This window comes from Cyprinodon tularosa, unplaced genomic scaffold (assembly GCF_016077235.1).
Source record: "Cyprinodon tularosa strain WSP-4 unplaced genomic scaffold, ASM1607723v1 ctg684, whole genome shotgun sequence".
NCBI lineage: Eukaryota > Metazoa > Chordata > Actinopteri > Cyprinodontiformes > Cyprinodontidae > Cyprinodon > Cyprinodon tularosa.
In genome coordinates, this window is record NW_024039434.1 from 366,069 (window position 1) to 389,547 (window position 23,479).

Consider the following 23,479-nt stretch of genomic DNA (forward strand, 5'->3'; position numbering starts at 1 on the left):
GAGCGTGGAGTGGGAAAAGATGCGGGCATGATTTCAGGCTGTGGAATCAGTGTGGGACTGACAACACCACAGGCCTGCGTTTGGTAAATCATGACAGCATGGCCCAGTGTGGGAAAATGCAGCAAAAACATCTGGAGTGTCAAAGATCCTGTAGGGTTGCATTTACACAAAAAGGTGGGGACACTCCAGAAGGGGGGGCAAAGAGCGGGCACCCTTTGGGGTGTGGGGGTCATCCCCCCTGGGGAGTTTTCCACCGCACCAGTGTGCTTTTTATTCCAGGGATTCTTGCATTTCTTCTTTCATTTTTGATGTCTTTTTTTTAAAAATTATTCTCTGTTAAGACAGTGTTTTTGTTTTAATTATGAAAAAAAAAACATCAAAATTTTAAAAAGTCAGGGTATTCATAAATGTTCATCTTATAAAACCTTGATGTCAAGTACTTTTTTTCTTTGGTGGGGGCAATGCTTTAAAACCCAAGTACATCGGGGGGGATAACAAGATGGGAAAATGGCCGGGCCAAAGGGGGGCAGTAGTGTGGAGGGGGGGCCCCAACACTAAGAAGCTTTTATGTTCGTTTATCCCTCCTTAAAAACTTAAAAATTTGCTGTCCATGGGTTTTTGTTGGTGCCAAGTTCACCCCCTGGAAAACCCCCGGTAAAAAAGTTTTCAGAGCAAAACTGCTAAACCTGAGTATTACATCTCCTCTTCCTTTTTTTAATTACCCCTCCCACCAGAGGACATCATTTCTTGAAAAGTAAAAAAAAATTTTGCTTTTTTTGTATGACATTGAGTGTGTATTTATGTCCTTTCTTCATTTTGTGTTTTACTGGTTACAGGCGAGCGAAAAGAGGAAAACTTATTGGCCCCCGACCAACAATGACCTGTTGGCTCCTCACAGGTCTTAAATCCCCCGCGGGGTCGAGGAGGGATGACCAAACCTCAGCATGCCTGACATTCTCTGCCGTCAGCTGAGACAGGGGGGGGGTGATCCCCAAGTGCTGTAAGGATGAAAACTGATCCCGACGCCCCGTTACAGAGGTAATAACCTTTCTGAAAACATTATTCGAAACACAATATTTTTGCTGAAAATAAAAGTTTCCACATTTTAATAAATAAAAAAACTAAAACAGCATTGCTTTCATATTACAAACAAGATTGACATTTGCTTGTTTTTTCTTCTCACTTCTCAAACCCCCAACGTGACTCCCAGGGGCTTGTGGGAGGGATGCGTTGATGCCCTTGCAGCCTACCTATTACTTGAACCGCACCACACCGCCTTTCAGCCAAGGAGGAACAGACTTTGTCCACCTGTACACAGCTCTTAATGCCATGGACAAGGCACCTTTAGGTACGAAGAGTAACTTTTGTACACCAAAAATTCAACCTTGCCTTTAAAAAAAAAAGTTCAGCTTTTATATATATAATACTATAATAATTTAATAATATAAATAAAATAAAATTTTATGTATATATATATCTATATATATATATATGTATATTTTTGTATATACATATATGTATATACATATATATACATGTATATATATTTATATGTATATATATATATATATATATATATATATATATATATATATATATATATATATATATATATATATATATATATATATATATATATATATATATATATATACATATATATATATATATATACATATATATATATATATATTTGTTTCTTTTACGGTTTAGGTACACCCAGAAGGCTAAAAAGAAAGCGCATGCTACTTCAGGACCTTGGAGAGCACCCAGGAAGCCGAGTGGTTCTGCTCCTGGACAGCAGGCGGCTGAGAGGTACTTGGCCACAATTTGCCATTAATTTGGTTCAATACAAACCATTGATTAAAAGATGGCATGTGTCACTGTGAAAAGCATTTGTTAATTGTAAATTATTTCATTACATTTCCTATTGACATTTTAAATTGGTTCTTCATGACTTTGAATCATTGTTCACAGCCCAGATCATGTCATTCTTATCTCCCACAGACTTTACATGACTCATGGCCAAGCAGCCCAGGACCCGGAAGCAAACAGGGTCAGTGAGTGTGTTTGCCTCAGACTCGCCAAAGAGTTTGAGCAGTCACGCAACAGGCCAAAGGACACAAAGGGGAAAACCATGCCCATCCCTCAGTTCATAGTCAAGGTATACGGCCATATAAAGCAGTTGCTGGAGGACAGCAGGGTTGTCCTGGACCAGACAAACCTGGTTCTGGTGCCGGTTAACAACACCACAGTCTCTTCATGGTATGTGTTATTTCAGTTACCTCTCCCACACAGTCAAGATAGTAGATCAAGATTTAACCTAAAAAAAAATATACGTACATGCATGTAATAACCTTAGGAAAGGAGTATATATATAATAGATGTATAAAATAATAAATGTTTGTTTTGTAGGCTGCTTAGGAGGGATAAGAGGAAGGACAGGGACATGCTGCTGCAAGGCACTGTTCTTCCCAAACAGTTGCACCTGGCCACGGAGCCTCTCCCTGCAACTAAGACACTTCCTGCAGCACCTGTGCAACACGGACATGAAAAAATGGAATTCGAGGAGCCTGAAAACCGCGAGGGGGAAGCTTTTCCCCGTCAGCGCACTCTGGCGGCAAACAAACCAGTGTCCGCTCCACCATTTCCACCTCCCCAGTTCCCTCCTCAGTTTTGGCCAGCTCCTCAATTGCAGCAAGCTCCTCCATTTCCACAGTTTCCATTTCCAAATGCTCCTCCGTTTATATATGGTCCTTCATTCAGCTATGCTCCTCCATTTAACTATCCTCCTCCACCGCAGCAAACTCCTCCTCCTCCACATGCACCTCCATCTCCTGATGCTCCTCCTGTGCAGCATGCTCCTCCAGAGAGCCTTCCATCCCAGCCAAGACAACGTGCCTGGAGGCTAAATAAAGCTGCACATGAAGATGAGGAGCGTGTATCAAAGGGGGAGCCACCTCGGAAGAGGCTAGCGAAGGAAAAATACCACTACACGTGCAAGGTGTGTGGCCAGGACAAAAGCAAAAAGACTGGACACACCCAGCTGAAGGGGCAGTGGTTTTGTCCTGCCTCTGGAGTTACCCAGGAAGACTGGAGGAAGAATTTGTAGTTTTTGTTACCTCTGTTTCTCTGTTTCTCACAATAAAGTTTCATACGTTTTTTGGAGTTAAGAACAACCTTCATGTTTTTATTAACTTTTTTGAATACCAGTGGGGTTACCTATTGAATTGAATTGTTAAAACTAAAGCCCTAATTACTTCTCATTTATAATATTTTTATTAACAAGAAAATTTGCTTTGAATGCATTCGCGTGATTTATCACAGGGTTATTACTAGTGTGATTTATAGGGCAAAACAGTTCCTTTGTTAAAGTTACTACATAACCCAGAATACACTGCATGTGTACCTCTACTTCTGGAATGCCCTAAGATGCAAGCGGTATTGCCCAAGCACAGGTTCAAATCCCGCAAGAAACATAAAAATTTATGTGATGATAAAGCCTGAAATAAGTGCAGAAATTACAGTAAAAAATGTTGGGAAGGTAAAAAAAGTAGATAGAAATTGATATAGTGCATGTTTTCCTCCTTTTCTTTTCTCTCTTTTCCCCCCTCTTTCCCCTCTTCTTTCCTTCTTTCCCCCGCGCGGGCAGTCCCTTTTGCCCCATTTTTGGCCGAGAGGTTAAGGCGTTGGACTCGAAATCCAATGGGGTTTCCCCGCACAGGTTCAAACCCTGTTCACAGCGATTTTGTGTGGTCTCTTTAACTTAAATTGAAGTGAAACAAGTGTGACTTTCCCAATGTGCTATGAAATTTGAACCTATGAATCCTCATCTTATCATAATCAAATTGAAGAAAGTGCTTTTCCCCACAATACAGGTGCTGGTCATAAAATTAGAATATCATGAAAAAGTAGATTGATTTCAGTAATTCCATTTAAAAAGTGAAACTTGTATATTATATTCATACATTACATACAAACTCATATATTTCAGATGTTTATTTTGTTTAATTTTGATGATTACAAATGACAACAAATGAAAATCTCAAATTCATCATATCAGAAAATTAGAATATTGTGAAAAGGTTCAAAATTGATGGCCCCTGGTGCCACACTCTAATCAGCTAATTAACTCAAACCACCTGCAAAAGCCTTTAAATGGTCTTTCAGTCTAGTTCTATAGGCTACACAATCATGGGGAAGACTGCTGACTTGACAGTTGTCCAAAAGACGACCATCGACACCTTGCACAAGGAGGGCAAGACACAAAAGGTCATCGCTAAAGAGGCTGGCTGTTCACAGAGCTCAGTGTCCAAGCACATTAATAGAGAGGCGAAGGGAAGGAAAAGATGTGGTCGAAAAAAGTGTACAAGCAAGAGAGATAACCGCACCCTGGAGAGGATTGTGAAACAAAACCCATTCAAAAATGTGGGGGAGATTCACAAAGAGTGGACTGCAGCTGGAGTGAGTGCTTCAAGAACCACCACACACAGACGTATGAAAGACATGGGTTTCTGCTGTCGCATTCCTTGTGTCAAGCCACTCTTGAACCACAGACAGCGTCAGAAGCGTCTTGCCTGGGCTAAAGAGAAACAGGACTGGACTGCTGGTGAGTGGTCCAAAGTCATGTTCTCTGATGAAAGTAAATTTTGCATTTCCTTTGGAAATCAAGGTCCCAGAGTCTGGAGGAAAAGAAGAGAGGCACTTCATCCACGTTGCTTGAAGTCCAGTGTAAAGTTTCCACAGTCAGTGATGGTTTGGGGTGCCATGTCATCTGCTGGTGTTGGTCCATTGTGTTTTCTGAGGTCCAGGGTCAACGCAGCCACATACCAGGAAGTTTTAGAGCACTTCATGCTTCCTGCAGCTGACCAACTTTTTGGAGATGCAGATTTCATTTTCCAACAGGACTTGGCACCTGCACACAGTGCCAAAGCTACCAGTACCTGGTTGAAGGACCATGGTATCCCTATTCTTAATTGGCCAGCAAACTCTCCTGACCTTAACCCCATAGAAAATCTATGGGGTATTGTGAAGAAGAAGATGCAATACACCAGACCCAACAATTCAGAAGAGCTAAAAGCCACTATTAGAGCAACCTGGGCTATCATAACACCTGAGCAGTGCCACAGACTGATCGACTCCATGCCACGCCGCATTGCTGCAGTAATACAGGCCAAAGGAGGCCCAACTAAATACTGAGTGCTGTACATGCTCATACTTTTCATGTTCATACTTTTCAGTTGGCCAACATTTCTATAAATCCTTTGTTTTTATTGGTCTTCAGTAATATTCTAATTTTCTGATATGATGAATTTGAGATTTTCATTTGTTGTCATTTGTAATCATCAAAATTAAACAAAATAAACATCTGAAATATATGAGTTTGTATGTAATGTATGAATATAATATACAAGTTTCACTTTTTAAATGGAATTACTGAAATCAATCTACTTTTTCATGATATTCTAATTTTATGACCAGCACCTGTAGTAGAGGAGTGCTTGATGATTAGCTAAATTGCTTCACACCACCCTAACCAGTACTTCTATCTTACTTGTTGTTTTTATCATTACACATATTTCGGCACAGTTTAAATTTTATTTTTTGATTGAGTCCATCCATTTTAACTCCCTAACCATCCATCCATTATCTGACACGCTTGTCCCACGTCCCACGCTTGGGGGGCTGGTGCCTATCTTCAGCAGTCAATGGGCGAGAGGCGGGGTACAGCCTGGACACGTCGCCAGTCCATCACAGGGAAAATAACCATTCATGCACACAATCACACCTGACAGTTAGTCAAAACTGACTAACTGTCAATTATAGCTAATGATTGCATTCTGCTCATGAAATTGTCGATCTATAACCCATCTCGTAATCAGTGGATTCTCTCTCACTTTATATACACTTTTTTGATCTTGTTGCAACTTCAACTGATGCTGCATCAATATCAAAGCGTTTTAGTTGATACATCTTCACTCCATCCTAAATCACAAAAAAGCATATGTTGTGAGGAGGGCTGTGATGGCCGAGAGGTTAAGGCGTTGGACTCAAAATCCTATGGGGTTTCCCCGCCCAGGTTCTAACCCTGTTCCCAGCGAATTCAATTGTTCTCTTTAGTCCATTAGCATAAAGAAAACACATCTTTATTTGCCAATCTGCTATTATATTAGAACTCATATTAATCCTCATCATGTCATTATGTAATTAAAGAAAGTCCTTTCCACACAATAGTAGAGGAGGTCTTGATGATACCTACATACTGTAATCGGTTAAATTGTTTAACAATACAATTATACAATTTTTTTTTTAGCACAAATATTTATGCAAAGTTTGAATTGTATCTATGTCTTGATCATTTCCATCCACTTAAACTCCGTAACTGTTTTATCACTTGATTGATCATGATCCACTATACTCAGCAGCTGTGATGGCTGAGAGGTTAAGGCGTTGGACTCGAAATCCAATGGGGTTTCCCCGCACAGGTTTGAACCCTGTTCACAGCGCTTTCTTGTCATCTCTTTGGTTACTTAAATTGAAGTAAAACAAGAGTCACTTTTCCAAAATGCTATGAAATTTGAACCTATGAATCCTCACCTTATCATAATCAACTATTGTCAGCCATCATAGGCAATAAAAAGTTCTACTGGATTCACTTTGTGTTCGTCTTTTTCCTGCTTCACAAAGGTAGGCAGCAGCTTGACAAAGCCATGATGGCAATTATTTTACATCCAAGCAGTACTCAGTTCTTCATATATATACACACACATCAATTTCAAACAGATGGAATCAATATGGTATTGGTATCAGCCGATACTTCACAGCCAGGTCTCGGCTTACAGAGTCAGAATTTGCTTTAGCTGTAACTTATTCAAAAAAACAAGAAGAACACAAATGCATAATATTGTAACAACTCTATAAAGAATTCATTTTCAACATAAGTTTAGGTCTTCTCCTTTTTCCATTCTTTATTGCATTTACTCCAAAATTGACTTCTTCCTTGTCAATTTTGGCAAATTAAGACTTTTCTGCTTATATTTCCAAACTATAACCCATCTGATTATCAGTGGATTCTCAATAGTCTTATATAAACCAGTCCCACAGAAAATGACTACAGGATTTTCTTTTTCTCATTGGAACTTAAATTAATCAAATTTTAAAATTACAGGCAAAGTTTCATCCATCGGCGTCGCCAGACCCCATTTACTGGGGCACGTGCCCCAGTATAAATGAGCTGTGCCCCAGTATAAATCTCATGAATATTTGCAACAGTGATACATTTTTTTAATGCATCAATTTAGATAATGGGAGGAGACGTATATATCTACTCAAATGCGTACATCCAAATTGAGGATGTATTAGCGCCCCGACGTCAGCGCATGTCACTGCATGAACTGCAGGTAAATTAACGCGCTGCTCTCAGCTGAGTTGGATGGGACACTGTGCAGCCGCGACGCATTTTTAGTTCTGGTAATGTTTCTTACCTGTCAATTTTATTATATAATATTTTATAATATTAACTGAAAATTACTGCATTGGATGGACTGCTATCAGTCAGGATTTGGTCCAGAAGTTGATTGAGAGCATGCGAGGGAGAATGGCAGAGGTCCTGAAGAAGAGGGGTCAACACTGCAAATATTGTCTTGCTGCATTAACTCATTCTAACTGTCATTGAAAGCTTTTGTTACTGGTAATATGATTGCAATTGTATTTTTGTATGTGATGACAACATCTGACATACACACATAAAAACCAGAGGGCAGCAGATCATGTGAAAATATAATGTGAAATATCATGTGAAAAATGTCATTCTCAATACTTTTGGCCATGACTGTATGTATATATATGTATGTATATATACATAGTTTGAATGTTTTATTCTATTTTATGAACCTCTGTAGTCTAGCAAACACGTATTCTGCATTTTTAAATCAGTTTTGAGGAGTTTTTATTTCTTTTATATTTGTATTTTTTTATTGTAGAATGCTTACTGTTGTGTGTTTTTTTGTAGACAATTTTAAGATCTGTTCAGGGACAACAGATGAAAAATAGCCTTTTGGCTAATTCTGTTGCATTTGCAGGAATGCTTCTTAATGTACACTGTCCCTGTCAAATAAATAAATACATTAAATTAAATTGCATTTTGTTTGTTGAACCGTGGTGCTTGTTTGTGGACTAAAAAGAAAAAAGTGTAAAAAAACCAAACATTTTCATGAAGCACCTGGAGAAGATTGTGGTTCTTTTGCGATCATTATATGATCCTTTTTATTGCATCTTATACGTTCTTTGTTTACCAAAATTTCTCAACATTTTAATCTTTTAAGGATTCATATTACTGAAAAATCCTTAAAGTGGTAATTAGGAGATTCAAATAAAACATTAAATTTAGTTGTTCACTTGTTTTGTAGATTTTTTGTGAATCAGCTGCAGACGTTGATGCCATGTTTGGTCAGCGCCTGATCCCCTGCTCAAATGTAAAACAAATATGAAGTTTGGACAGAAAATAAACCAAATCAAAGTTCATCTGATTGACGATATAAACAGTCTCTTTCTCCAACCAGCCTGTGTTACTGTAGCTGGGACAAACTGAGCTGCAGCCAGAAAAAGAGTAAGTTGCTAAAAATGAATTGAAAATGGTATTAATGTTTCAAGTATAGGTTAAAATGTGATTGTTTTATTTTGTTTTTTATTTAGAAGATACGTTCAATTATCATAAAATGAGAATTGAAAAAGTTAGTTAATTTGTTCAGTTTTTATTCCTCATAATATATTATGGGGGGATACTTCTTGTAAAGAATCAGAATTTACAAGTTTTGTTTATTATATTTAATATTTGAAGAGTTCTGTCATTTACTCTTTTAAAGGCTCTCTGTATAAAGAGAAACAAATGAAATTAGAGGTTTATAGATTCCACCATGCTTTTGTGAATCAGTAAATATTGTCTTACCCGGAGGTCTTCAACAGGGGGTCCACAACCCCTAGGGGGTCCACCGAGGTACTGCATCGGGGTCACAAAAGTTTTGGTTGATTAGACTTTTTCTTATATTGCCCCCTGCAATTTTTTTCACTAATTGAAAAGTCTTTAAATAAACATTAACATGAATTCAACACACTGTAGTAAACAAATAAATGGAGGCAGAAGATTTCTTTCAGTCATCAATGCACACATTCAGTGACACACAGGAGCTCTTTCAAGCTGGGCAACGTTTCATTCACAACACCTGTCCCATCAAACAGGAATCTGAATCAGAAATACTTTCATAATCCCAGGGCATAATTACTTTCGTTACATTGCTCCATATGTAATAGAGTGACTATAGGACCAGTTTGATATGACACAATTTTATACTATATATGTATAATAAGGGGGTCCCTGCTCCATCTCACCATCAGTTTGGGGGTCCTTGGCCTGGAAAACCCCTGATCTAACCAAAGCAAACATCACCTTTGTTTTAGTTCATGATGCGTGCACTCGGGGTTCTCTGGGTCTTATTAGCAGCGGTCTGCGTAGGAAGGAGCGATCATCACATCGGACACGGTGTGGAAGAACGAGACAACGCTGCAGACGACAGTAACAACAACCTCTCTCTGGTGACCTCAGCAAACAAGCACTTTGCCTTGCGTCTGTACAAGAAGTTATCAGATCATTCTGACTCTCAAGGCAAAAACATCTTCTTCTCTCCAGCTAGCATCTCTGCTGCCTTAGCTGCTCTGTCTGTGGGGGCGTGGGGGGAGACCCACCAGCAGCTATTCAGTGCTCTGGGCTACAGCAGCTCCCAGCTTGCTCAGACAGATGTAGACCAGGCCTTTCGTACGCTCCTTGCAAACACAGCAGCTCATGATGACCTCACGAAAGGCTCGGCTGTGTTTGTGCACAAACTCTTCAAGCCAAAGCCGGAGTTTCTGGATGTCCTGAAGCAGTCCTATTCTGCAGAGGGCTTCAGTGTTGACTTTCTCAATTCTACAGAGGCAGCCAATACCATCAATCAGTATGTATCTGATAAGACTAACGGGAAGATAAACAAGCTGGTAGAAAGCCTGGATCGATGCACAGTTATGTACCTTCTCAGCTACATCTACTACAAAGGTAAAATGTCTCAGCCTATGAGTTCCCTGACCTCTCGCTTTCATTGAGTTATGCTTTTAGTAATTCATAAAATCTCCTCTTTCTGCTCAAACAGGAAAATGGGAATCTCCGTTTGTTCCTCGAGATACCAGAGAAGATGATTTCAATGTGGAAGAAAACAAAAAGGTTCAGTCACACAGCTGAACATGCTGAGCAGATCTGAGTCATCCTGTTTTTATTATACATCTACATAACTGTTCATCTATCATTAACCAGGTTAGGGTCCAGATGATGACAATGGAAGAAGATGTTAGTACTTATATCGACCAGGAAATCCACACATCAGTTCTCCACCTGCCCCTCAGGAACCTCTACTCCATGCTGCTGCTCTTACCTGACAATATGACAATGCTGGAGAACAATATCAGCCCTGCGCATGTCAATAAGTGGATGAAGTCGATGGAATTAGGGTGAACAGATTCTACATTAAGTATCAGGTTGGGTTTTTTATGTCTTGGTTGATAAGTATTGAAGGTTTCTATATTATTATTATTGTTTTAGCGTATGGAGAATCTTTGTTCCCAAGTTTTCTATCAAAACCTCCTCCGAGTTAAATGACGTGCTGAAAGGGATGGGAATAACAGATGTGTTTGGGGATCAGGCGAATCTGAGTGGCCTTGCAGAGGAAAAGAACCTGACTGTTTCGGAGGTAAGATGGGAAAATATTAATGAAAGATCCTTGCTTATGTTATCTTAACACAATTAACTCACTCTGCTTTAATTGCACTGTGAAGGTTGTGCACCAAGCCACGCTGGACGTAAATGAGGCTGGAGTCTCTGCTGCAGCAGTTACTGGTATTCGCTGGATAGCTCTGGAAGGTATCTTTTACCCCATCCCAGAGTTGAAGTTCAACCGCCCTTTCATGGTGATCATCACAGAGAGAAAAGCAGAAAACATTCTTTTTATCGGCAAGATTGTCAACCCAATCATCTGAGGAAAGAGAGCTTTAGTTGGAACAAACTGAATACAATGGACATACTTTGTTTGATGCCTTGTTCCAAATACATACACAAATATTTTTTGTTCTTTATAAAAAAAAAAGACATTGCACAATGATTTACAAGGCTAAACCTTTTTAAGAAAATGTTTTCACTTAGTAGCTATAGAGTTTTTATGTTCTTACTTATGTTTTTATATGTGTAGTGAATAATATGTCATGACTTGGTTTTATTTAAAATCTACATAGTGGTGATGACATAATAAAAACATACATGCAACACTGGGTAACACTTCACAATAAGGTTCACAAAATTGCATTAACTGCTAGAGAGTGCATAGGTAACTAATAAGTAACTAATGGGTAGTTAACCAGTAGTTACTGCAGAAAACTCAGCCCAGCCTTATTATGGGATGACTGCATAGTTACCACTGATGTACAGAGTAATTAATCAGGGACTAATTTGTAGTTACCAAGGAAACCAAAGTGGAACTAATAAATAACTAAATTGTTGTTAAATATTAAGTAAGTAAGTAAGTAATTAAGTAATGGTTATTTATATAGCAATTTTCACAGACATCAAAGTCACAAAGTGCTTCACAAAATTACAATACGCATAAAAATACATTAGAGGACTACTGGTTCTTTACTGCAAAATTAGGGTAGAAATTCTCAGTGTGGGTTTTGAATAATCCTTAAGCCTGTGAAATGACAGCTTATGAGAAACTACTTTGCTAAATACCAAATTATTGGCTGGCTATTATAATACATAATCTGTTGAGTCAAGCATAATATTAAGTAGTATCAGTACCTGACCATTATCTGTTTTTGTATATCCTAAAGTAAAGTCGAGGATCATACCAAGTACTATGCTCATTACAATCATGACTTGACAATTAATTAACACAGACACAGACAAACATTTCTCCAACTCTTCTTATCTTTATGAGGTTGATGCAATCTGGGTGAAGGTTGTCCTTTCTGTTAGGGTTCCTGTTTGTGGGGGGTTGCTTTGTGTTCTTCTTCTTTTTAGTACCTTCGTCCATCCACTAAATGGTGCCCTAGTTCTCTGTTGGCCTGTAGGCCTTCTTCCTGGTGTCGACCGTCCACACCTGCGGCTTGTTTGGTCATTACCTCCAGAGGAGTATTTGAGCAGACTGTCACCATCTCGACACCAGAGTGTTTGCCAGTATTGGGTACTCTAGCCTCTCTGAGCTTAGCTGAGTCTAACCTTCTGAGTGTTTGTATCTCTGAGTCTAAGGATGTTTACCTTTTGGTTAGCATTAGTGTCAGGGTTGTGTTTACCGGTAGGATTACCTCCTGATCCTCTGGAAAAGCCTGGTCCTTCTACCATTGGAAGGAATTATTCGTCTTTCCCTGAGCAGAGGGAAACCTTCACAAGATCCGTTCAAGCCCACCTCAAGAATCTGACAGTCCGCTCCACTGCTCCTCTGGACCCACCACTAGTCTGCCTGTCTGCCCCTCAGCAAGTACCATCATCTCTGGACAATTCCCCCACAAACTGGACCCAAGGATCAACCAAGAACCTTTCTCTGTGAGTCAAAACTATACCATTCATCTTCTTCGATCAAATTCCCTATGGACCTTGAACTCATCACTGTGATATCCCCTCAGATTTCCGGTTCTGGTTCACCAGACCGCTGGATTCAACCCAACTGAGATTAACCTATTTCTTTCTATCTCTCTCTGAGTTTTTGTAACCTCACCAATAAACTTTCAACTCTGAGTGGTTCTCTGCATGTGGGTTAGATTTTTGAAACCTATCATGACAGGTGGGACGGTTTCTAAATACACAAAATTGAAAGCTCGGAAACTACATATTGAAAACTACATATTGAAAATTACAATATTGAAAACTACAGATGGAAATTTCAACACTAATTATGGCTCAACAAAAATGGCTAATTTGCCAAGAGGAATAATTTGGGAGGTACACTCAATTATTATATATTTATTTAAGTTCTACGCCTTAACTCCACATTGCCTATGTACAATTTAGAAAATGTAAATGTCTTTAGTTAAAAAAACATAAAACAACATTTTCTAACTTTGTCAGATATCTTGGTCATCAGTTCAACTGTTTGAGATAAAATATTGGTGTGTAATAATAAACTGAGCCACTTATAAGGGTAGTTTAGAACACATCTAAAAACAATTGTGACCATTCAAAACATTAGTCTACATGGAGATAACATCCACAGCCAAGTGACATAGTGTAGATCGATGGATTTCACTCAGTCTGCATTTCTTCTTTGCAAAGAAAAGGAACAATGATGACATGATGTTCAGCCCTGCTCTGGATAGACAAAGTGTATATCTTAAACCCTGTAGAAAGGCTGTGAAGATTTTAAATACTGTTATTCAAAATAACTAAAGACATCTACAGCAAAACAGTAAAATGTTATGAATAAAAACCTTGGAAAATCTGCTCCTTTGTGCAAGGAGGAGCAGGAGGAGCACTGCCAGAGCCCTACAAAATGACCTCCAGCAGGCCACTAGAGTGAATGTCTCTGACCTAACAATCAGAAACAGACTTCACAAGGGTGGACTAAGGGCCCGACGTCCTCTAGTGGGCCCTGTGTTCACTGCCCGGCACCGTGGATCTCGATTGGCATTTGCCACAGAACACCAGAATTGGCAAGACTTTCTTGATCTTGTAGAGACTTCAGCTGATGTTGCATCTTTATCAGTTTTTAAAGGTTTATAAGAGTTGATACAACCTCACTCCACCCTGAATCAGAAAACAAAAAACAACAATGTATGTTGTGAGGAGGGTTCCATTTTCATGTATCATGAACTCTAATTTCTTTCAAATATTGCATCCTTCCAATTATACTCCCTGACCTTAATACATTTTTAATCATTTACCAAATTTTAAGCAGGATGTATTAATTTTATATGATTAATTGCACTGTTATCATCATACCTGCTGCTAACCGACATTAGTGAATGTATTAATATCTGGCATATTTTGGACAATTTCAGAAGCCAGCAAACGGACTCTTACGGTTTTATTCTTGTTTCTATTTTGGTTTATTCTTCATTTTTTTTAAACTAGTCATTTAATCTACCTCGTGTTTATTTTTCTAGTAGCGTGTAGTGTTTGCTTAGATGTTAGATTTTCTGTAATCCTGAATTATTAGAATAAAGACATCATTGGATAACTTGTAATGGTTCCGGTCTTTCATATAGCGGAGGATTTATCACTCAGGTCAGATCTACCCCTTTCCGGTAATAGTGCGAATAAACAGAGATAGAAGGTTCTTTATTGATAATTAATAGCTCTGCTGTTAACTTAGCATGGGCCACTAGATTGATGGATACCTAGATTTTAACAGCCGGTCCAGGAACCCTCCAGAGGTGAAACCACAATCCCTGGTAAGTAAGTAAATTAAAGCTACAATTATTGAATGAAGAACGCTAAATTGATTTCACAACCGATTGTGAATAGGTTAGATAATTAACTATAACTCCAGTTCTAGTTAATCACTTATTCATTATCTGTAGGATATTATTTTGCACAACAGTACATTGCTAAAAAAAATTAAAGGCACATCAGATCTCAATGGGGAAAAACATCATGCTAGTTATTTATCACAATATGAACTGGGTGATGTGTTAGGAACAAAAGGATGCCACATCATATGATGGAAATTAAAATTATCAACCTACAGAGGGCTGAATTCAAAGACACCCCAAAAATTACAGTGAAAAAATGATAAGGCAGGCTAGTCCATTTCGCTCAAATTTCATTGCAGCAACTAACAAAATTTATTCAGTAATTTGTATGGCCCCTAGTGTGTGCATGCATGCCTGACAACATCGGGACATGCTCCTAATGAGATGACGGATGGCGTCCTGGGGTATCTCCTCCCAGATCTGGAGCAGGGCATCACTGAGCTCCAGCACACTCCGAGGTGCAACCTGGCGGCATTGGATGGATCGATGCATAATGTCCCAGAGGTATTCTATTGGATTTAGGTCATGCGAGCATGGGGGCCAATCAATGGTATCAATTCCCTTATCCTCCAGGAACTGCCTGCATACTCTCGCCACATGAGGCCGGGCATTGTCCTGCACCAGAAGGAACTGCACCAGCATTGGGTCTGACAATGGGTGCAAGGACTGCACCCCGATACTTAATGGTAGTCAGGGTGCCGTTGTTTAGCCTGTATAGGTCTGTACGTGCCTCCATGGATATGCCTCCCGAGACCATCACTGACCCACCAACAAACTAGTCATGCTGAAAGATGTTACAGGCAGCATAACGTTCTCCATGGCTTCTCCAGACCCATTCACATCTGTCACATGTGCTCAGAGTGAACCTGCTCTCATCTTTGAAAAGCACAGGGCACCAAGGGCGGACTTGCCAATTCCGGTGTTCTATGGCAAATGCCAATCGAGCTCCACGGTGCCGGGCAGTGAGCACAGGGCCCACTAGAGGACGTCGGGCCCTCAGGCCGCCCTTGTGAAGTCTGTTTCTCTTTGTTAGGTCAGAGAAATTCACTCTAGTGGCCTGCTGGAGGTCATTTTGTAGGGCTCTGGCAGTGCTCCTCCTGCTCCTCCTTGCACAAAGGAGCAGATACGGGTCCTGTTGATGGGTTGTAGACCTTCTATGGCCCTGTCCAGCTCTCCTGGAGTAACTGCCTGTCTCCTGAAATCTAATCCATGCTCACGTATTGATGTTCCATCCTGGAGGAGTTGGACTGCCTGTGCAGCCTCTGTAGGGTCCAGGCAGCGCCTCATGCTAACAGTAGTGACAGTGACCCTAGTCAAAAACAAAACTGATGAAAAAGAGTCAGAAAAGAGGATGAGGGGAAGAAATGTCAGTGGCCTCCAGCTGTAAAACAATTCCTGTTTTAATGGTCGTCACGTTGTTGCCCTCTAGTGCACCTGATGTTAATTTCATTAACACCAAAGCTGCTGAAACTGATTAACAAACCCCTCTGCTACTTACCTGAACAATAGTGTACTCGTACTCATCGTCTCCCGCTTTATCCGGAACCGGGTCGCGGGGGCAGCAGACTAAGCAGAGACTCCCAGACTTCCCTCTCCGCAGACACCTCCTCCAGCTCTGTTGGGGGAAGCCCTAGGCGCTCCCAGGCCAGCCGAGAGACATAGCCTCTCCAGCGTGTCCTGGGTCGTCCCCTGGGCCTCCTCCCGGTGGGACGTGCCTGGAACACCTCCCGAGGTATCCCAGAAATGTATTTAACTTGATGCTATACTGTGATTACAAAGTGTTTTTTGAGTAGTGTTTTTAATAAAGTAAAGGGCCGCTTTTGGTTTCACACTCTCTTACTATAGCTATTAGACAGTGTTTTACTGTATATTTTACTGACTTTGCTTTTACAGTGAAGGTAGGCTGTTTCTCAGGGTTTCTATTCATAACATTTTACTGTTTTGCTGCACAGTATGTGAAACTTTCACAGCCTTTCTACAGGGTTTAAGCTAGTAAGATACAAACTTGTCTATCCAGAGCAGGGCTGAACATCATGTCATCTTTGTTCTTTTTCTTGGCAAAGAAAAAATGCAGACCGAGTGAAATCCATCGACCTACAGTATGTTACTTGGCTGTGGCTGTTATCTCCATGTAGACTAAGGTTTTGAATGGTCACAGTTGTTTTTAGATGTGTTCTAAACTACCTTAGAATTGGCTCAGTCTTTTATTGCACACCACCATTTTATCTCAAACAGTTGTACTGATAGATGACCAAGAAACCTGGCAAATTTAGAAAATGTTGTTTTGTTTTTTTAACCAAAGACATTTACATTTTCTAAATTGTACATGTAAGGCAGTGTTGTTTCAATGAGTTAAGGCATAGAACTTAAATAATTATATCATAATTGAGCGTACCTCCCATATTATTCCATTTTTGTTGAGCCATAATTTGTATTGAAATTTACATCTGTTTTTTTCCCCAAGCTTTCAATTGTGTGTATTTAGAAACCCTCCCACCAAAGTTTAAAATAATAAAAAGTAACACGTGAGCAAAAATATATATGTGTTAAAAATTACAGAGGGAAATATTGGTAACACCTTACAATAAGGTTAAAAAATGTTTAACTACCAGAGAGTGCCTAGGGAACTAATCAGGTTCTAATCGGTAGATAACCATTACTTACTGAGGAACACCCAGCCCACTGCTATTATGGAACTACTGCTTATTTAACTGGGAAACACTGAGTAACTAAGCAGGAACTATTGGGTCATTACACTTTACTTAAGGGCAAACAAAAACATTTATTAATTGTCAAGTAATGATTGTAATGAGGATATTACTTGGTATGATCCTTGAGTTTATTTTAGAACACACATAAAAACACAGATAATGATCAGGTATCTGTGTTTATTCAAAACCCACACTCAGAATTTCTACCCTAATTTTGCAGTAACGAACCAGTAGTCCTCTACTGTATTTGTATTTGTATTGTAATTTTGTGAAGCACTTTGTGACCTCAAAGTCTGTGAAAAGTGCTATATCAATAACCATTACTTACTTACTATTTAACTATATTTTAGTTTCTTTATTAGTTCCACTTTGGTCTTCTTGGTAACTACCAATTAGTCCCTGATTAATTACTCTGTATATCTGTGCTAACTGTGCAGTCATCTCATAATAAGGCTGGGATGAGTTTTTTTCCCAGTAAGTACTGGTTAACTACACATTAGTTACTTATTAGTTACCTATGCACTCTCTAGCAGTTAATGCAATTTTGTGAAACTTATTGTGAAGTGTTACCCAGTGTTGCATGGATGTTTTTATTATATCATCGCCACTGTGAAGATTTTAAATAAAACCAAGTCATGACATATTATTGACTACACATAAAAAAATATGAGGAGGAACATAAAAACTCTATAGCTACTAAGTGAAACCATTGTCTTAAAAAAGGTTTAGTCAGGGAAACCATTATGCAATGTCTTTTTTTTTTTATTAAACAACAGAAAATATTTGTTTATGTATTTGGAACAAGACATCAAACAAAGTATTTCCATTGTATTCAGGTTGTACCAACAAAAGATTTCTTTCCTCAGATGATTGGGTTGACAATCTTGCCAATAAAAAGAATGTTTTCTGCGTTTCTCTCTGTGATGATCACCATGAAAGGGCGGTTGAACTTCAACTCTGGGATGGGGCCAAATGTACCGGAGTGTAAAACCACTTTAATACCAGTAACTGCAGAGGCAGAGACTCCAGCCTCATTTACGTCCAGCGTGGCTTGGTGCACAACCTTTACGGTGCAATTAAGCAGACTGAGTTGATTTTGTTAAGATAACATAAGCAAGGATCTTTCAATCATATTTTCCCATCTTACCTCCGAAACGAGCAGGTTCTTTTCCTCTGCAAGGCCACTCAGATTCGCCTGATCCCCAAACACATCTGTTATTCCCATCCCTTTCAGCACGTCATTTAACTCGGAGGAGGTTTTGATAGAAAACTTGGGAACAAAGATTCTCCATACCCTAAAAAAAATAATAATAATATAGGAACCTTCAATACTTAACCAAGACATAAAAAAAAACAACCTGATACTTCATGTAAAATCTGCTCACCCTATTTTCATCGACTTCATCCACTTATTGACATGCGCAGGGCTGATATTGTTCTCCAGCATTGTCATATTGTCAGGTAAGAGCAGCAGCATGGAGTAGAGGTTCCTGAGGGGCAGGTGGAGAACTGATGTGTGGATTTCCTGGTCGATATAAGTACTAACATCTTCTTCCATTGTCATCATCTGGACCCTAACCTGGTTAATGATAGATGAACAGTTATGTAGATGTATAATAAAAACAGGATGACTCAGATCTGCTCAGCATGTTCAGCTGTGTGACTGAACCTTTTTCTTTTCTTCCACATTGAAATCATCTTCTCTGGTATCTCGAGGAACAAACGGAATTTCCCATTCTCCTGTTTGAGCAGAAAGAGGAGATTTTATGAATTACTAAAAGCATAACTCAATGAAAGCGAGAGGTCAGGGAACTCATAGGTTGAGGCCTTTTACCTTTGTAGTAGATGTAGCTGAGAAGGTACATAACTGTGTTTGGATCCAGGCTTTCTACCAGCTTGTTTATCTTCCCGTTAGTCTTATCAGATACATACTGATTGATGGTATTGGCGGCCTCTGTAGAATTGAGAAAGTCAACACTGAAGCCCTCTGCAGAATAGGACTGCTTCAGGACATCCAGAAACTCCGGCTTTGGCTTGAAGAGTTTGTCCACAAACACAGCCGAGCCTTTCGTGAGGTCATTATGAGCTGCTGTATTTGCAAGGAGCGTACGAAAGGCCTGGTCTACATCTGTCTGAGCAAGCTGGGAGCTGCTGTAGCCCAGAGCACTGAATAGCTGCTGGTGGGTCTCCCCCCGCGCCCCCACAGACAGAGCAGCTAAGGCAGCAGAGATGCTAGCTGGAGAGAAGAAGATGTTTTTGCCTTGAGAGTCAGAATGATCTGATAACTTCTTGTACAGACGGAAGGCAAAGTCCTTGTTTGCTGAGGTCACCAGAGAGAGGTTGTTGTCACTGTCGTCTGCAGCGTTGTCTCGTGCTTCCACACCGTGTCCGATGTGATGATCGCTCCTTCCTACGCAGACCGCTGCTAATAAGACCCAGAGAACCCCGAGTGCACGCATCATGAACTAAAACAAAGGGTCAAAAGTGATGTTTGCTTTGGTTAGACAATATTTACTGATTGACAAATGCATGGTGGAATCTATAAACCTCTTCATCTGGTTATACAGATGTAAATTCTGATTCTTTAAAGAAAGTATCACCCATAATATATTATGAGAGATAAAAATGGAATTAATTAACTCAAAAATAAATGTATCTTCTAAAAAATAAAAATAAAAACAATCAAATATTCACATTTTAACATATACCTTAAAAATTAACACCGTTTTCTGTACATTTTTATCCACTTACCCTTTTTCTGGCTGCAGCTCAGTTTGTCCCAGCTAACACAGGCTGGTTGGAGAAAGAGTCTTTTTATATTGTCAATCAGATGAACTTTGATTTGGTTTATTTTCTGTCCAAACTTCATATTTGTTTTACATTTGAGCAGGGGATCAGACGCTGAGCAAACATGGCATCAACGTCTGCAGCTGATGTACAAAACAAGTGACTGATTAAATTTAATGTTTAGTTGAATCTCCTAATTACCATTTTAAGGATTGTTCAGTAAATATGAATCTTTAAAATATTGAATGCGTGTGTAAATGTGAAGAATATGCGGGTCAAAACATAAAAGGGATGGAAAAATTGTTTAGGTAACCATTTAAGCCCCCCCAGATGTTAATTGGAAAAAAAGAAGTTCAGATGACAAAGGACCTCCTCTTAGCAAATGTGGGGGCATGCAGCAGGCTCTTTAGCAGCCGTGCAGTTCACAGGTTTTTGGACAGACGGCTAAGTAAATAGTTCAGCCTCATAAATCAGCCAGAAGGAATGACAAAGATTTAAGAAAAATTAAGGAATAAAAAAAACTAGACTTAGATAGCTTGAATGACTAAACTGAAGTATTTAATAATAGCAACATTGTATTCATTTTAATGATGTATTAAATTGTATATGATTATATTAACACTTATATAAATCTCCCCCCTTTAACACATGCTTTCTTATGTGTTAAAATAACATGAGTGTTCTATGGGTGTGATGATCTGAAAAGGAAAAGCATTTCAGATCCAGGGAAATTTAAAGGAGCCCCTTAATTTATCTTTTACAACCCTGTTATGAGGTGGGACTTCCTCAGGTGTTGTTTACTGAATGCAAAATTAAGCAATTAATTATTTTCAGGTATGACAAGGTGGGGTCAGATTAGAATCGCCCACAGTGTCTAAGAAATGCTGGGATAGGAATGTATTAACCATCACAAATGCCTAGAATATGTGACAGACCTGTTATTACAGTATTTCATTAAAGGAAAATTTAACTAGACTGGTTTAAATCTTATCTATCTGATCGAATTCAGTTTGTTCATGTTAATGATAGATCTTCAACACGCTCAAAGGTTACCTGTGGAGTACCACAGGGATCAGTGCTAGGACCAATTCTCTTTACTTTATACATGCTCCCAATCGGTAGAATTATTAGACAGCATGGGATTAATTTTCACTGTTATGCTGATGATACCCAGCTATATCTGTCTATAAATCCAGATGAAGCTAACCCATTACATAGATTACAGGCATGTCTTGAAGACATAAAAATCCTGGATGACTCTTAACTTTCTGCTTCTGAATGCAGACAAAACAGAAGTTATAGTCTTTGGATCAGAGTCTTTGAAAAAGAAGCTGATTAGCCGGTTACTTCATTTGGATGGGATTAAACTGATTTCAGATAATAAAGTAAAAAATCTTGGTGTTGTTTTTGATCAGGACCTGTCATTTAAATCCCATATCAAAGAGGTTTCTAGAATTTCCTTCTTTCATCTGAGGAACATTGCAAAAATTAGAAATCTTCTGTCCAGGGGTGATGCTGAGAAACTAGTCCATGCATTTGTTACTTCAAGGCTGGACTATTGTAATTCTTTACTATCAGGAAGTCCACAAACTGTAGTTAAAAACCTTCAGCTGATCCAAAATGCTGCAGCCAGAGTTCTGATGAAAATTAAAAAGAGAGATCATATCTCTCCTATCCTGGCTTCTCTTCATTGGCTTCCTGTTAAATCAAGAAGAGAATTTAAAATCCTCCTTCTCACATCTAAAGCCTTAAATGGCCAAGCTCCATCTTATATCAGAGATCTGATTGTTCCTTAAGCTCCTAACAGAGCACTTCGCTCTCAATCTGCAGGTTTACTAGTGGTTCCTAGAATTTCTAAAAGTAGAATGGGAGGCAGATCTTTTAGTTATCAGGCCCCTCTCCTGTGGAACCAACTACCAGTTTTAGTCCGTGAGGCAGACACCCTGTCTACTTTTAAGGCTAGGCTTAAAACTTTCCTTTTTGATAAAGCTTCTAGTTAGAGTGGCTCAGGTTATCCTGAGCTATCTCTATAGTTATGCTGCTATAGGCTTAGACTGCTGGAGGACTTAGGGTCCCCCATTTTATCATTCTGCTTCATTCTCTCTCTGTTCTCCTATTCTGCAGAATCTGTTAGTTCAATCTCTAATCTTCTGCTCTCTCTGCTTTTCCTCAGAGTAGCTTTGCCTCGTCTGTTCCTGTTTGGCTGTGACTCCATCCTGGAAAGAAATATCAGCTGTGCTGCTTCCATCAACACCCTTGATTATTGATGCAGGAGATCTGCCTGTTTTCCAGTGTGGTCCTGTTTCTCTGACCGTGACTGAGTGGATGTGCTCTCTTCATCCTCTGACATGGGAGCTGGCTCGGAGCTCGTCTGCCTGGCTGTGTGTTTCCTGGACGGGGTCGCCTTTTACAGCTGCTTTTTGTATCTCTGCTTCTGTCTCCTTGAACCCCAGTCGGCCTCGGCAGATGGCCGCTCACACTGAGCCTGGTTCTGCTGGAGGTTTCTTCCTGTTAAAAGGGAGTTTTTCCTCTCCACTGTCGCTACAAGCATGCTTAGTGTGAGGGATTGTATTTGAGTCAATGAGTCGATGCAATCAACTGGTTTTCCTTAGATAGAAAACTTTGTATCAATTTGACTGTATGATCTGGTTGAACTGTAAAGTGCCTTGAGATAACATGTGTTGTGAATTGGCGCTATATAAATAAACTGAATTGAATTGAACTATTACCAATTTGTTACCAAATTATTGGAGCAATTCAAAAATCTACAGTCTCCCTGCTCATCCACTATTCATGGTTAAACAGACAAAGTGGATTGGAAAACACCAGAGTGGGAGCCATTACAAATTTTTCTTAGGCGCCTTAGGTGATATAAAATAATTAATAAAAATGTCTCCGGAGGTCATATATATATATATCTATATATATATATATATATAGATACCGTATATAAGAGAAAGCTAATTCAACCCTGACCAAACTGTTATTGAGAGTTTTAGTTACTGGATATCCATTATTAGAGGAAAAGGGAATATCAATTTAAACATGAGACCAGCAACTCACCGGAGTAAAACATAAAAAAGAATTATCAGAAAACTAATACATGTCTCTAAAATGTACTTTGTGTGTGTGTGTGTGTGTGTGTGTGTGTGTGTGTGTGTGTGTGTGTGTGTGTGTGTGTGTGTGTGTGTGTGTGTGTGTGTGTGTGTGTGTGTGTGTGTGATACTTGCAGTCTGTCGAACCGGGGGTCACTCCAACGGCTCCCTCACTAGTCGGTAGAGTAACCTTGCTTCTGTGCCTGATATCCCCCTTGCTGAGAATGGCTTCTGCCCCATAGTTGTAGCCTCCTCTCTGTCCTCCCTGGCCTCCATGGTAGGGTGGTGGAGCCCCATGATGAACTGAGCCTCTGCCACATCCTCCTCTGCCCCCATGTTTTT

General features: G+C 39.5%; 2 protein-coding genes and 3 non-coding genes across 5 annotated transcripts; 4 read left to right on the forward strand and 1 right to left on the reverse strand.

Annotated features, from left to right (window-relative positions):
- The first annotated feature begins 3,665 nt into the window (after positions 1–3,665).
- On the forward strand, positions 3,666–3,748 carry trnas-cga. Its single transcript has one exon. It is a non-coding gene; the product is annotated as a tRNA-Ser (tRNA).
- A 2,270-nt stretch (positions 3,749–6,018) lies between these two features.
- Positions 6,019–6,100, forward strand: trnal-caa. Its single transcript has one exon. It is a non-coding gene; the product is annotated as a tRNA-Leu (tRNA).
- Positions 6,101–6,424: 324 nt separating this feature from the next.
- Positions 6,425–6,506, forward strand: trnas-cga. Its single transcript has one exon. It is a non-coding gene; the product is annotated as a tRNA-Ser (tRNA).
- A 2,067-nt stretch (positions 6,507–8,573) lies between these two features.
- On the forward strand, positions 8,574–11,092 carry LOC119771659 (serine protease inhibitor 2.1-like). Its single transcript, XM_038267774.1, has 6 exons — positions 8,574–8,608; positions 9,457–10,087; positions 10,182–10,252; positions 10,343–10,536; positions 10,628–10,775; positions 10,861–11,092. Exons 2-6 carry the CDS (start codon positions 9,460–9,462, stop codon positions 11,059–11,061), a joined length of 1,242 nt encoding a protein of 413 aa, XP_038123702.1. The 5' UTR covers positions 8,574–8,608; positions 9,457–9,459; the 3' UTR covers positions 11,062–11,092.
- Positions 11,093–18,001: 6,909 nt separating this feature from the next.
- LOC119771652 (serine protease inhibitor 2.1-like) lies at positions 18,002–20,165 on the reverse strand. The gene is made up of 6 exons (XM_038267768.1): positions 20,007–20,165; positions 19,090–19,720; positions 18,920–18,995; positions 18,641–18,829; positions 18,403–18,550; positions 18,002–18,318 (listed from the first exon to the last, which is right to left on the reverse strand). Exons 2-6 carry the CDS (start codon positions 19,715–19,717, stop codon positions 18,118–18,120), a joined length of 1,242 nt encoding a protein of 413 aa, XP_038123696.1. The 5' UTR covers positions 19,718–19,720; positions 20,007–20,165; the 3' UTR covers positions 18,002–18,117.
- Between the last annotated feature and the right edge of the window lie 3,314 nt (positions 20,166–23,479).